At 49.0% G+C, this 12,439-nt stretch overlaps 1 protein-coding gene across 2 annotated transcripts in view; it reads left to right on the top strand.

Moving 5' to 3' along the window:
• The window catches only part of LOC127471163 (gamma-aminobutyric acid receptor subunit beta-4), a 69,633-nt gene that overhangs the window by 18,384 nt on the left and 38,810 nt on the right, over nucleotides 1-12,439 (top strand). For both annotated transcript variants that reach the window (XM_051787834.1, XM_051787825.1), the window contains exon 3: nucleotides 8,460-8,527. In XM_051787834.1, the coding sequence (XP_051643794.1) occupies nucleotides 8,460-8,527 (68 nt within the window). The remainder of the gene's footprint in view (nucleotides 1-8,459; nucleotides 8,528-12,439) is intronic.

Genomic DNA, 12,439 nt, shown 5'->3' with positions numbered 1-12,439 from the left:
GGCTTGTGCTGGTTTATGATATGCACTTGCTCAGGAAGCCTTGTCGCCCTCCTGCTGTTGCTGTTGGTAGAGTAAGAGCTGAAGGGATCTGGGATGCTCAGTGTCTCTGCTTTCCCAGGATTAGTTCAGTGTAAAGGCAGGGAAATGTAAGGTTTCACAGTGCTGGCTCTTCAGAGAGGTATATAAAAGCAAAACACCAAGTGTGCACCCTGCAGACTGCAAAACAACAGAGCTGGTCCGTGGGGGTGCCCTGGGGGCCATGGGGAGGGGTGTCCCTGGAAGGGGAAGGCAGGTGCCAGTCCTGGCTTTGGCAGCACCAGGAGGTCAGAGTGCTGCTTTCCTCTCCTGAGGGTCAGGCCTGGATCTGCCTTCTTTGCTCCAACGAAGATTCCAGTGGCTGTGGCAGCCCTGCAGAGCCAGCTCTATCTGCATCAGCTGGGTGCTCCCTGCTTTAGGGGATGGATGGTAGCTGGCACTTGATACCCTTGGGAAAGTTACTCTTAAATGCTTGATTTCTTGAGACCCACAGGTGGGGCCAGGATGATAATGATCAGTTCTGGTGAGGTGATGCAGTTATGTGTGCCTGTAAATGAGAACAAATACATAGCTGGATGAACGTGGGAGCTTATTTTCCCCTCACTTTGCTGTAGCCTTACCAAGTGTGCATCACCCATACAAGAGATATACAACCAGGAGGCTTTGGAAGACTATCATCATCATCACTTGAGGATGAAACAGCTTTAAAAATCCCTCTTCTGAATATTGACCTAGGCCTCTTCCAGGAACAGATGATTTTCTGAGTGGTCAGTAATTTTTCTCAGTGTTGAAAGCCCTGTGTGTGTGTACAGGTGCTTTGCTGTACTGGGTGCACTGGCAGTACAGATGCTGTAAGGGTTGGTGTCTATTCTCTTGTTCCATTTTTAAGCCTGTACATTTGAGACCTTGTTTCTATTCAGTTTGGGTAGCTGTCTACCAACATCTTTTAAAAATCAACCTTGATTTAGCTTCCTCTGTAATCCTTCAGTACCTCTGGGACAACCTTTACACTGTTTTTGCAGCCTGGTGATTGTTCTCTCTCACTTCCAAATTTCCATGGGATATTTGCAGTATCCCAACTCTAATACCTACTAATCCATTAAAAATACCCATGAGATAGATTAGGTAATCCACTGTGCCTCACAGATTGCGCTCCTTAACTCTCTGCTTTCCCTGGAACAGTCACAGAATGGGTGCTACATCTGCCCTGGGAAAGCATTGTTCCTCCAGCAGGTCCCTCAGCACGGGCTCAGGAGCAGGCACAGCTTGCTGGAGAAAATGCTCTGTGGCTGTTCAGATCTACAGGGATAGCTTCATGTGACAACAGGCTGGAACTGTGGCTGCTGTTGTCCAGGCTAAGCTGAGTGTTTGCAGGGAGCATCACAGGAGAGCAGTGCTGTCAGGAGCAGTGCTCAGTTCTGCCTGCTCTGCAAGTGCTGTGTCTCCTGGCTCCTTGCTGAAGGGCTGGCCTCATTGCTTGCTTGCAGGAAAGCCTCTCACTGAAACCTTGGTTTATTCAGTGTTTGGATACCCTGAAAGTCCACTGAAGAGCTGTGCTATGGTTGTACCCTCCCTTAGATGTCCCGTTCAACATGTGCTGTCCTTGATATCACCACCTTGGTGAGGGCTCGCTCCAACTTTGCTTTTTTTTCTTGGAGAGTCCCCAGTATTCCACCTTTTTAGATGAATATTGCAAATCCTCTGACTGGATGAGGTGACTTGCCAGGCTACCAGGAGAGCAGAATGGCACAGGCTGAAAATTCTTATGAGCCTCCTTGTCTGGGGTGACACTGCCAGGTCTGGTGTGGTTGGGTGGAAAGCATACCTGGGTCAGGCACAGTCTTGTTCTGTGCAGAGGCTCAGTGACATAAAAAGCACCAAACACTCCCTAAAACAGTATGGCAAAATGTAGGAAACCTGTCATGCTGAAGAAACTGCTTTTTGCTAGACCTATTTGGAGACTGGCTGCAGTCTCCATGAGAACTAGTGGTGGTAGATGCCCCTCCTGCCCCTGCAGAACAGTGGGTCCATGGGGAAGGAACAGGCATTGACAGCCCCAGATACCCTGGAGACCAGGACCCTGCCTTTCACCTCCAAAATACTGTCCATCCTTCCCGTGGAGGAGATTCCTCAGCAGTGGCAATTCCCTCATACACCCTATTCCACCACAGGTGGGAAGGCAATGTCATATTTGCTGATCTGCTGTGAGACCACCTCTCTCTCTGGTAGTATAGAACAGTGCCCAGAATTGTAATGCCACGGTGTGTTTTGCTCTTTTAAATCCAAGAGAAGCCCTGGGGTGACCTGCTGAGGGTAAAGGTAGAGCTTCAATAACAGCCTCTAAATGTTTTTGATGTTTCTAGATGTTGTGCTGAGCCTGGCAGGAGAAGGGCACAGCACTGGCTGTGACTGGGGGTAGAGATCATGGAAATAAGAGGGGAAAAGGATTGGAAAGTGTTAAATGGGTATTTAAAGCTAGATTTTACTGGAAAAGTTTAAGTAGGTTCTTAAGGGACCCTGCTGAACTCAGTGCTTCTAGATGTCACTGCAAATCAGAGATGCTGCATGAAAGTGGTTCCCAGAACATTTCTGCTTTCATGATACATGGTCAACTTTTCTTGCTCCTCAAGCAATGTTAACACTAAGCTGAGTTTGTGCTTGATGCTGTACATAAGCTAAAATGAAAGGAAAGGAACAGGAAAATCAGTGTTGGGAAACTTCTTTGTGTTTTGGCTCGTGTAGCCTGCTGGGATGGCATCTTTTAGATGTTCTCTTACTGCTGTAGCAGAGCTTCATTCCTGAGATCTGTGAGCACAGCTATTATGCAGACAGCAATTTGTGAACTCTTCTTAGAATCCTCCTGTCTGCTGAAACCCCGGGAGCACTTCCATTCTCCCTGCACTGGGGTGTGGGAAACCCAAGTGTCCCGACAGCAGACTGACCTCTGAGTTATCTTTTGGGTAGGTTTAAAACAACTGTGGCACAGGACCAGTTAGTCTATCAGCTGGAAATGGTTCAAGGGTGTGTGTTTTGGGGGGGATTTATGCAGAGATGGTGTGTTTGGGTCCAGGCTGTGGTTCCTCAGCCAGTGCCGAGCCTCGTGCTGGATGTGCCGCCTCCTGCCCCTCCGATCACCTGGAGCTCTCGCCTCCCAACGCCCCACGTCTGGCAGCCCTTGTGTAACCAACTCCTTGTGCACGTAGCAGTGACGTGGGTCGTGGTTTTCAGCTGTAAACACAAAGCCAGGGTGCCCCGAGGTCCAGTGCTGTGAACAAAGCAGAGGCAGCAACGTGGGCAAACCGTTTGCTGCGGGAGGGGCGAGCAGACCCTGGACGGTTCTCCATCGTTCAGGAATGTGGGGATGAGGCTAAATGGGAGAAGTCCTGGGAGTGGGATTGCAGACTGTGTGCCTTTGGCGAGCCTGAGAATGTCCTGACAGCTGGTCCTGTTTGGTGGGATCATTGGAAATGCAAGTAAGGCCCTGCAGTGCCCACAGCTCCTCATGTCAGCTAACCTGGCCCCCTTCATGCCTCTCACCCTGTGTGTGCAGAAACTGTTCTGCCAGAGAGTGCAGGGCAACCTCATCTGGCATTGCTGTTTTGGGGCTCTAGTGCCATTGCTGTCCTTCAGCTTCTGGAGGGTTGGGATTAAAGAACAGGATTTTGCATGGATGGATTCTTTATGCCTGTGGGCATTTACCATTGCAGGGTAAGGCACAGACCTGTTCTATATGTAGGTTTAGTAACTGAAGCCTCTAATTTCCCTCTGGTTGGCTTTGTTTACTCAGCAGAAGACCTTAAAGCAGCTTTCCTGCTGCTGCAGGGATCTCAGGGACTGGTGATGCCACAGGCAGGGTGCAAGCAGGGAACGCTGAGGCTCATGCACAAAGCTGTCTTGAATAATTTTTCCTCTTGTCCAAAAGAGACAGGGCTGTACTCCATCCTCCTGCATGTGTGATGCACTCTAATGGCAAGAGCTCAGCTGCCCCTTCACTATCTCTAACCTCCTACACAAAGGGAGCAGCTCCCAGGATGGGTGCAGTAGGTTTGGAGAAGCTTCTGTGGTTTTAGGAGGATTCTGTACAGGGGAGGTTGCTTTTTTCTTTTGTCTCTACTGGTGACATGTGATCTTTGCTTCACTGGCTGGTTTCTGGATACCAGGCTTTAAAATAGAGATGTAGGCAAATTGGCAAAAGGCCAGAGGATAGCAGCACTAATTGTCAGAGCTTTAGAAAACATGACTTCTGAGGAGAGGGTGAAGAAATCAGGTGCATTTAATCTAGACATGACAGTATTGGTGGGGGAGGGAGGGGGATGTCATGGTTTCTTAGTACATAAAAGCTGTTGTTAAGGAAGGATGATTGATTTATTCTTTTACTATCATGGAGTGAGGGGGAAATGATGAAACTCAACTACATTTAAACTGTAGAGAAGATTTGGTTTGGATATTTAGGAAAAGCCTTCAATGCAGTGAAATGCAGGAAGACACTATTCAGGGGAGCTGTGAAATTTCTGACACCCTGTTAATGCCTTTGTTGCTGTAGTTTAGACTAAAGGGTAATTTTAAGGCTGATCTCTGTTCCTTAGCAAGTGCCTTGGCTCTGCCAGCATTGCCAAATTCACGTGGTCACAAGTGCAGCAACCACGGTCCCCAAAGCACTGGCTGTAGTTCATAAAATGGTGTGGCTTCAGTGGATCATAAAGTGACTTCCCTTCATCTGCCCACTGGTTTGGAGTCTTTTTGGCTGTGTCTGTATTGCGGTTGGAGACCTGATGGCAAAGAAACCCAAGCTTGCTCTAATGTAGCTTTTTTGGGTAGGAGTGAAGAGGGGGTAGCTTGGACCTGAGTTCAGGGCAGTTGCCTGAGTAACCATCCCCTATTACACTGAATTCTGTGCTTCAGTGCACTCTACAGGTGGGATCCCAGACTGAGATGTCCTGATCCAGGCTGCCCTCACCTCTGGCTGTAGTGCAGGCAGACACAGGCTTGGAAACACACCTTTCCTCTGTAGGTGTGCCATCAGAATTACTGCTGTAGCAACATGACTCCAGGTTCTGGGGCTTTTATGCATTATCAAATAAAATGTGAAAGTAATAACGGGTTGCTGGGAAAATATTGCACATTAGCACAACTTGTTCTCTACCTTGACTGGTTTTGTATTTGACAAGTATCAGTTTCAAAAAAAGGACAGGTTTTATTATAACTCCTTTGTCTGCTTACCTTCCAACTTCTCGAGTACATTATTCACAGGCATCAAACTACTTTTGGGACAAAGTGTTGGTAATTTCTCCAGTGGTGGTGAGAAATGGGGACATGGGAGGGTGCTGCTCACTGTGAAAGTGGCAGTTTCTCACATTCCCTCACTCGTGATCTTGCCTGCAAATCCTTTCTTTTGCTTTAAGGGCAGAAGGTCTAGTTCTTTGCACCCACTGGCAAGGCACAGATAAAAACACGGGCCTTTAATATCAGGTTTACTTCTTTTGCCTTGTCTCAGATCCACAAATGCAGAGTTCTTCCTTCTAAGGGCAAGTTTACAGATAATGTTATCCCTAATTTCAAATACCCTACTTTTGTATGCCTCTTGCCTGAAGCTGTCAACATTGGCAGAATTGATGTCCTTTGTTTATTTTGTGTACTACTTAAAGCCTGAATGTTGGCCACCAGCCGGTCTGGTGTTCCACTGGGCTGCAGTGGGAGTCAGGACATGCTTTTCGTGGTGGCTGTGTTCATGTTCTTCAATCCCTGTCTGCAAGCCAGCCTTCAGAACAGGGATGGAGAAGGTGAAATGGCTTCCCAGGGATCAAGCTAAGGTCTGGTAAAGGCAGGACTTCTCCTGCCTTCATCTTTAGGGTGTTTGTATGACAGTCACACTCAGAAGCCTGTGGGTTGCTGGGCACACATTCCAGGGGTTGCAGGTGGGCAGTGTAGGCTCTCATTTCTGTGATAGATGGGATGGAGAGGACTTGGCAGTGCCAAGAGGAGCGTTGCTGACTCTGCATGGGAGCTGGGTACAGCCCAGCCCGGGCTGGAGGGGGGCAGCAGGGCTGATCTCTCCACTCCAGCCTTTCTCTTGGAGCTGGGAGTAGGAAGGTCTGGAGCTTATCCATGGCTCTGCCACTGAGTCACTGCATGACCTCAGGCACTCAGATACCATGGTGATGAACACAGCACAAATGTCTAGACAGATAGAATAGATTGGATAGACTCTGGGTTTGACAAATATTTGTATATCCCCACTGTCAGTGCTCCCCTGCTATACCCACCCACCCTGCTGGATTCAGTGGGGCTTGGGCACAGCAGGGAGGGGAAAACCACTTTTTGCACTGAGGGAAGGAAGGGATGCACAACCACAGTGACACAAGCACTGCTGGGGACACACTGGAAGGCGAACAGGCAGTAGGGCAGCTCTTGGAGGGAGCAACACTGTGTGGCAGAAAGGGTCTGGAGTGGGAATCTGGCTTCTCCCCTCCTCTGCTGCAGCCCTGTGCATAGCCCTGATTCTCCTCTTGTAACTAATTAGTCTGCAAGATCCTCAGGGCAGCCATGACTTCCTCCTCCTGCTATGGCTTCTATCACAAGGCCCTGATTTCAGCAAAAAAAAAGGCAAACTATCAAAGTGAGACTTCCTTAAAAGCTTTGCCGTGCCCCTGTCAGCCTCTGGCGCAAAGGAGGGTGCGGGAGAATCCTCTCTCCCTGCTGTGACTCCTGGTTATTTTCCCACCTGGTTCCCCTGTGCAAGATGAAGGTGGAAGTACAGCAAAGATGTGCCTGGGAGTGTGTCCATGTGGGGATCTTCAGAGGCTCCACGAGGTCTCCTGAGCCCCCCTGCCTCGGGCAGCCCTGCCAGCGAGCTGGGCGTGCTGGAGGGGAGCACTGCCTCTTTAAGGAGATTTGCATAGCAGGGCCTAATTACAGTTGTTGATTCTGATGTTTTCGGTGTTGTTCATATTCCATTAAAGGATAATGCTGCTTAATTTGCAGCAGAGGGTCTCGGTGAAGAGCACACCCAATCACAAGGCACCCCTAATGACACTGCTTCCCTACTTCTGGTAACACGTAATTAAAAAATCACTTCATTTCCAGTTGTGTGGTTCTCCCCTCTCCCCCAGTCTCCTAATTACTTTCTAAGCCATCTCATGATTATCTGTAAATATTTCAGTGCTTAGATCTATTAATGAGTCCATGGAAGAGTTAATACCTTGAGTGGCACAACTGCTTGACATTCCCTTTCCAGTAATGCATTGCAAGGGATCCTTTTCCACCTTGCATTTGTGAGGAGAGGGGCTTTTCTTGTGGTGGGATTGAGTTTGTGCTCTGCCTTTGGGGCTGTGGGCCTGGCAGGAGAGGGATAGCACCCAGAAACCCCATCTCCAGCTACAGGAGGCTTCTTGCTGGTTTTGGGATAGTGAATCTCCCTGCAGATAGTTTCATGTGGCTCAAATCCCACTGAAAGGGCTGTCCTGTTGCCTGGCTGTGGGAGCTGCTGGTCAGAGGGGCTCAGGTAGAACTGGGTGTGAGTCTGATCAAGCTGGGATGCCCACAGTCCTGGAGGAACTGGCTGAAATGGCTTGTTTCTGCCCTGACTTCATAGGTTTATGGGTTGTAGTAACACACCCTTGCTGAACTTGGGCCAGAGAAGGCAATGGGGCTGTCTGGGACTGCCCTGCTGTGGTGCTTCTCCACCAGCTCCTCTGGCATGTGACAGCCAGGGGCACTGATTGTGGTGTGTGGGTAGCTTGGTCACTGGGTAGGGGAATATCTGATTTTCCCAGGAAACTTGTGCACAGATGTCTGCCACAGCTCCGTGGCTGCAGGCAGGAGGGTGTGGGGTGACACATGCCCTGGTGCTCGTGGTAAAATGGGGAATCTGTTGCCTAATCAGAGCTCTGCTCTGAAAAGCCACTCCACAAATCCTGTTTTTTCACTTCATGGATCCGTTTCCTGTACTTGCTGATATCTTGGGTGTTACAATTCTCGTGGGATTTTCAGACAGAGCACTCAGAGCTGACAGAGTGGTGGAGCAGTGAGCTGGACTATCTTTCCTGCCCAGAGATTCCATGGGTTTGGTTGCTGTGTTCTTTGTGTGGTCAATCAGTAACACCTTATGCAAGCCCACGAGGAGCCTACTGATGGTCTCTGAAGGCATTATTTGGAATAAGCAGAGATAATTGTATTACTGGGGGGTAATTAACTTCCAGGAATTAAAGAATCAGGCTTAGGCTGCACCACTCCTAGGAGTGAATCTGTAAGTCTGGGAGTTAGAGAAATCTAATCATTTGAGCACATGCAACTTGAAGTCCATGATACTCAGGGAATGTGGGACTGCTTAAAAATCATATCTACGCATTTCTAGGCAATTCTTTTATTGCAGATGGGAGGGGAGGGATTGAATGTGGTCCTGAAGCAGTCTGTTTGTTTTTCAGGTAACCCTGTCACAGTGGGAATGAGCATCCACATCTCCAGCATTGACCAGATCTCTGAAGTCAACATGGTAAGTTTGGAAAGAAAGAAAGGAAAAAAAAGCCTGATAGACTGTTCTTCCATTTTCTGGTTGAAATTTGCTTCCAAGGCAGTGGCTCCTCAGAGCCATCTGGATCTCTGCTGGTACCTCTGGAGCTAGTGGCATCTTCTCCAGAGCCATTCTTATCCCTTAGGTTCTGTGCTGGTTGCACAGCCACCTCTTCAGTAATGCTTACACCTTAAAAGAGTAGATGTGAATTGTGTGTTTTGGTTGACACAAAGGTGGCTTTATGGCCAGCCTGTCCCTGCCAAGTTGAGAAACGGTGGCTTTTTGTGTTTGCTGGTGGTAATTTGGGTTTTCCTGGCAGATCTGTGCTACAAAGAGAGGCATCTAATGGAGATGTGGTGGCATTGATAGACTGGAGCTTTTCGTGCCACTGAGAGCAAAAATACCTGCTCAGATGGAAATGATTTGGGTTAAATTTGTAGATTACTTTGATCTGGTTTGGGTACACATCCAGGATTGTGCTGTCTGTCTCAGAAGCTCTTAGCACCCAGCAGAGGACAGGAATTGTGCTGTCACTGCCTAAACTTACCTTTCTCCCTCCTGTCCAGAGGCTTTTCCTCCAAACTCCTCTCCTTTCCCGGAGGCTGAGTGGAGTGGAAGGCTGGTGGGAACCTCTTGACAGCAGCTGTCCCATTCCTCAGTTCCTGGGCCAGTTTAGAGCTCTTGCCATTCAAGTCAATTAAAACCTTGGTCTCCCAAGGCTCCTGTCCTATTTATCTGTTTCTGGACTCTCCTGCCCTGCTTCCCTTGCCCACCAACTATTCTGCTGTTGCACGGAGGGGAGGAGAGACAATCTGACCAGTTGTTTTTGTTCCCAAACTGCTTGAAAACCCTGAATGCATAAATTGGTGTGACCCAGGGTGAAGAGCCAACCATGAGCCTTCAGGTTCCTGTATGGAACAGTTTCTTTTCCTGACTCTCTGCGACCATCCCCTCATTACCCCAATTATCTGTGTGACATGTTGTACCTCAGTCCAAGGGATGGTGGCACTGGACAGGGTGTACAGCCCTAGATTCAGGTACAGAGCTGTGTCTCCATTGCACTGGGTAGAGCTTGAGGTTAGGCTTAACTTAGAAGAGCCAGATGGCTTAACCTAGTTCTGTCTATCTTGCCTGTCAGGGCAGAACTCAACTTTGAGTCATCTCCTCCCCCAGTCTCAGCTTGGACCTGAATGTTCTTATGTGGTGGACCAAGCTGTCACCCTCCTTGCTAGAGCCAACATGAATGTTCTGGGGGCTGGACATGCAGCTTAAGACCCCACCTTGCATAAACATAACTAGGAGAGGTTTGATTCTCAGCTTACCTGTAACAACTGTCCCTGTAGACCTGAGAAGGTCCGTCCCCAGCACAGGGAGGACATCAACCTGTTGGAGCAAGTCCAGAAGAGGCCACCAAGATGATCAGAGGGATGGAGCACCTCTGTTATGGGGAAAGGCTGAGAGAACTGGGTTTGTTCAGCCTGGAAAAAAGAACCCTTTTAGGGGTGACTTTCCAGTACCTGAAGGGAGCCCACGATAAAGATGGAGGGAGACTATTTACAAGAGCATGGAGTGACAGGATAAGGGGGAATGGATTCAAACTAAAAGAGAGTAGGTTTGGATTAGATATTAGGAAAAATTCTTTGCTGTGAGGGTGGTGAGGCCCTGGCACACCACAGGTAACCCAGAGAAGCTGTGGCTGCTTGATCCTAGGGAATGTTCAAGACCAGTCTGGATGAAGTTCTCAGCAACCTGATCTGGTAAAAGGTGTCCTTGTCCATAGCAAGGGGTTGGAATGAGATGATCTCTGAGGTCCCTTCCATCCCAAACCATTTTATGGTTCTGTGAGGGTAGCTGGGCACTGCAGAGGCTGATGCAGGATGAACCTGCTGCTGCAGATTTGGCCATGGACTACAAGGGCTGGTGGAGTGCTTTGTCCTGCAGGTGTTGTGAGCAGTTGTGGCCAGGCATGCTGTGTCCTAGCCCAGCAGCCATTCACCCAGCTGTACTTTTCAGCCCTTGCCATGTGAACGTGATGCTCTCCCCTCTCCAGTGACCACCTGCTTCCCTCTGCCACGGAACAGCTCGGGGCTGTGGAGGAGCAGCAGCAACAAAAACACCTCTGTGTGATGCACAGAGAGACTTCCTGGCAAGGATCTTCATCCCCACGCTGCTCTGGACCTTGCAGGAATTGAGCAACACAGTAATGGGCACTGAGTGTTCTGATGGTGGTGGCACCAGGCACTGTCCATGCCCTGCTCCTGTGGATGCTGTGAAGGGATGTCACTTCTGGGCTCTTGATTATCCCTCCTGGCTCTCTGTTTGACTTGACAAGAATAATCTCCTGCCCATCCTTCCTACATATATAGGAGGAAGGGGTGGGAGACAAGGTTGGCTGTATGTGAGAACTTAAGATCAAGAGCCATAAGCACCATGGTGAGGCAGCTTCAAAAAGGGGTTAAAAATCAAAACCATCTTAAAGAACGGACATTTAGGGAGCAGAAGGGTTCTCATATGATGTGAGTTTCCAGGCTGAAGGGGTTTTATGTGCATCATTCTTCTGTATGACAGATGCCCGGGGAAAGGGCTGTGTTTTACCCCTGCTCTGGACACGGATCCTGGCAAGAAAAACAAGGCATTTTTTTTGGCATCGTGTGTGCTTGGGAAAGGGACTGTGCAATGAATAAATTAAAGGCACACAAGTGAAGCTGGGTTGCCATGGCAACCAAATAGCTTCTATTGTTCCACAAGGAGTGTTACTACTTACTGCCCCTTGTAGGATAATTAATTAATCCTCAGACATCCTTCTGGGAACAATGGTGCTGGGACTGGGCAGGCTGAGGAGAGCCCCCGGCTGTCCCAGGCCTTTCCCTGGGACTCTTGGCGCCTGTTGGCTGCGTGGTGGTGGGGAACAAGTGCTGTCAGTGACCAGCCATTGCGTGGTTCCAAAAGTTGTTTTCCATAGGAGTCCAACTGGATGTGGTGCTGTGGAGGCATACAGCTCCATCCATGACGGAAGGAGCACTCCTTGCCTCCCCTCCCGTGGGAACCGTGTTCCCAAAATGATGATGTGGTGATGTTTCCATCCTGGAGGTTACAGGGCTCTCTGGAAAAGCAGCGTGGTTGTGTCTTCGTGATGGATGTTCCCAGACACTCACAATGCTTTGCAGCTGCCTGTAGATGCCATGTGTTTTCTGACACCAAAACTGGTGCACCTCCACCCCCTTGAGGGCCATGCCCAGATACTGTGCCATGACCCAGCTTGGAAGATGAGCCATGCCAGGATGCAGGATGTTCACAGGGACAGTGCTAGATTTGTAACCGTCTCCCAGTGATGAAGGACCAAAACTACAGTCCTTAATTAATTAAAAAAATATCACCTTCTTGCCCTTTGCAGCTGCTGCCTGTGTGTGGTCAGTCATGTTTTCAAGCTTATTTTCTAGAGTAAATGCTTTGTTGCTGTGTACTCCTCTTAGCTTGGCTGAGCAACACTGAGCTGCAGCCTCTGTTCTTGTCAGTGATTAGAAGGATTATTTGCTGAGCCAAGATCAGTGACATCAATTGAAATGTCTGGGAAAGGATGCCAGGGGCCAGGCCAAATAGGTATTGGGGAGGGCACATTTGACTGGCAGACCCTCTGGGAAGTGCTGATCCACAAAGATGAAAGGCCTAGCTGGAGTCTTTTCATATCCAGTACAAATTTGCAAGTTGGGGATTTAAAGACAGGCTGAAAGGAAGAATGTCTTCATACTGCTGTTCAGTAGCTCTGATGACCTGTAAAGAACAGAAGGGTGGTATCTCCTAGTTCCCTGCCCAGCCCATCTCCTTTCAGGTGAGCTGGTAAATGCTGTTTTGCTGCAGGTGGTTGAATTGCCATAAGCAAGGAACTGCATGCAG

Source organism: Manacus candei, unplaced genomic scaffold (assembly GCF_025592945.1).
Source record: "Manacus candei isolate 608988 ecotype Guabito, Panama unplaced genomic scaffold, ASM2559294v1 h1tg000003l, whole genome shotgun sequence".
Lineage (NCBI taxonomy): Eukaryota > Metazoa > Chordata > Aves > Passeriformes > Pipridae > Manacus > Manacus candei.
Note: the sequence above shows the minus strand (reverse complement) of the source record. Positions and strands in the feature narration are given on the sequence as shown.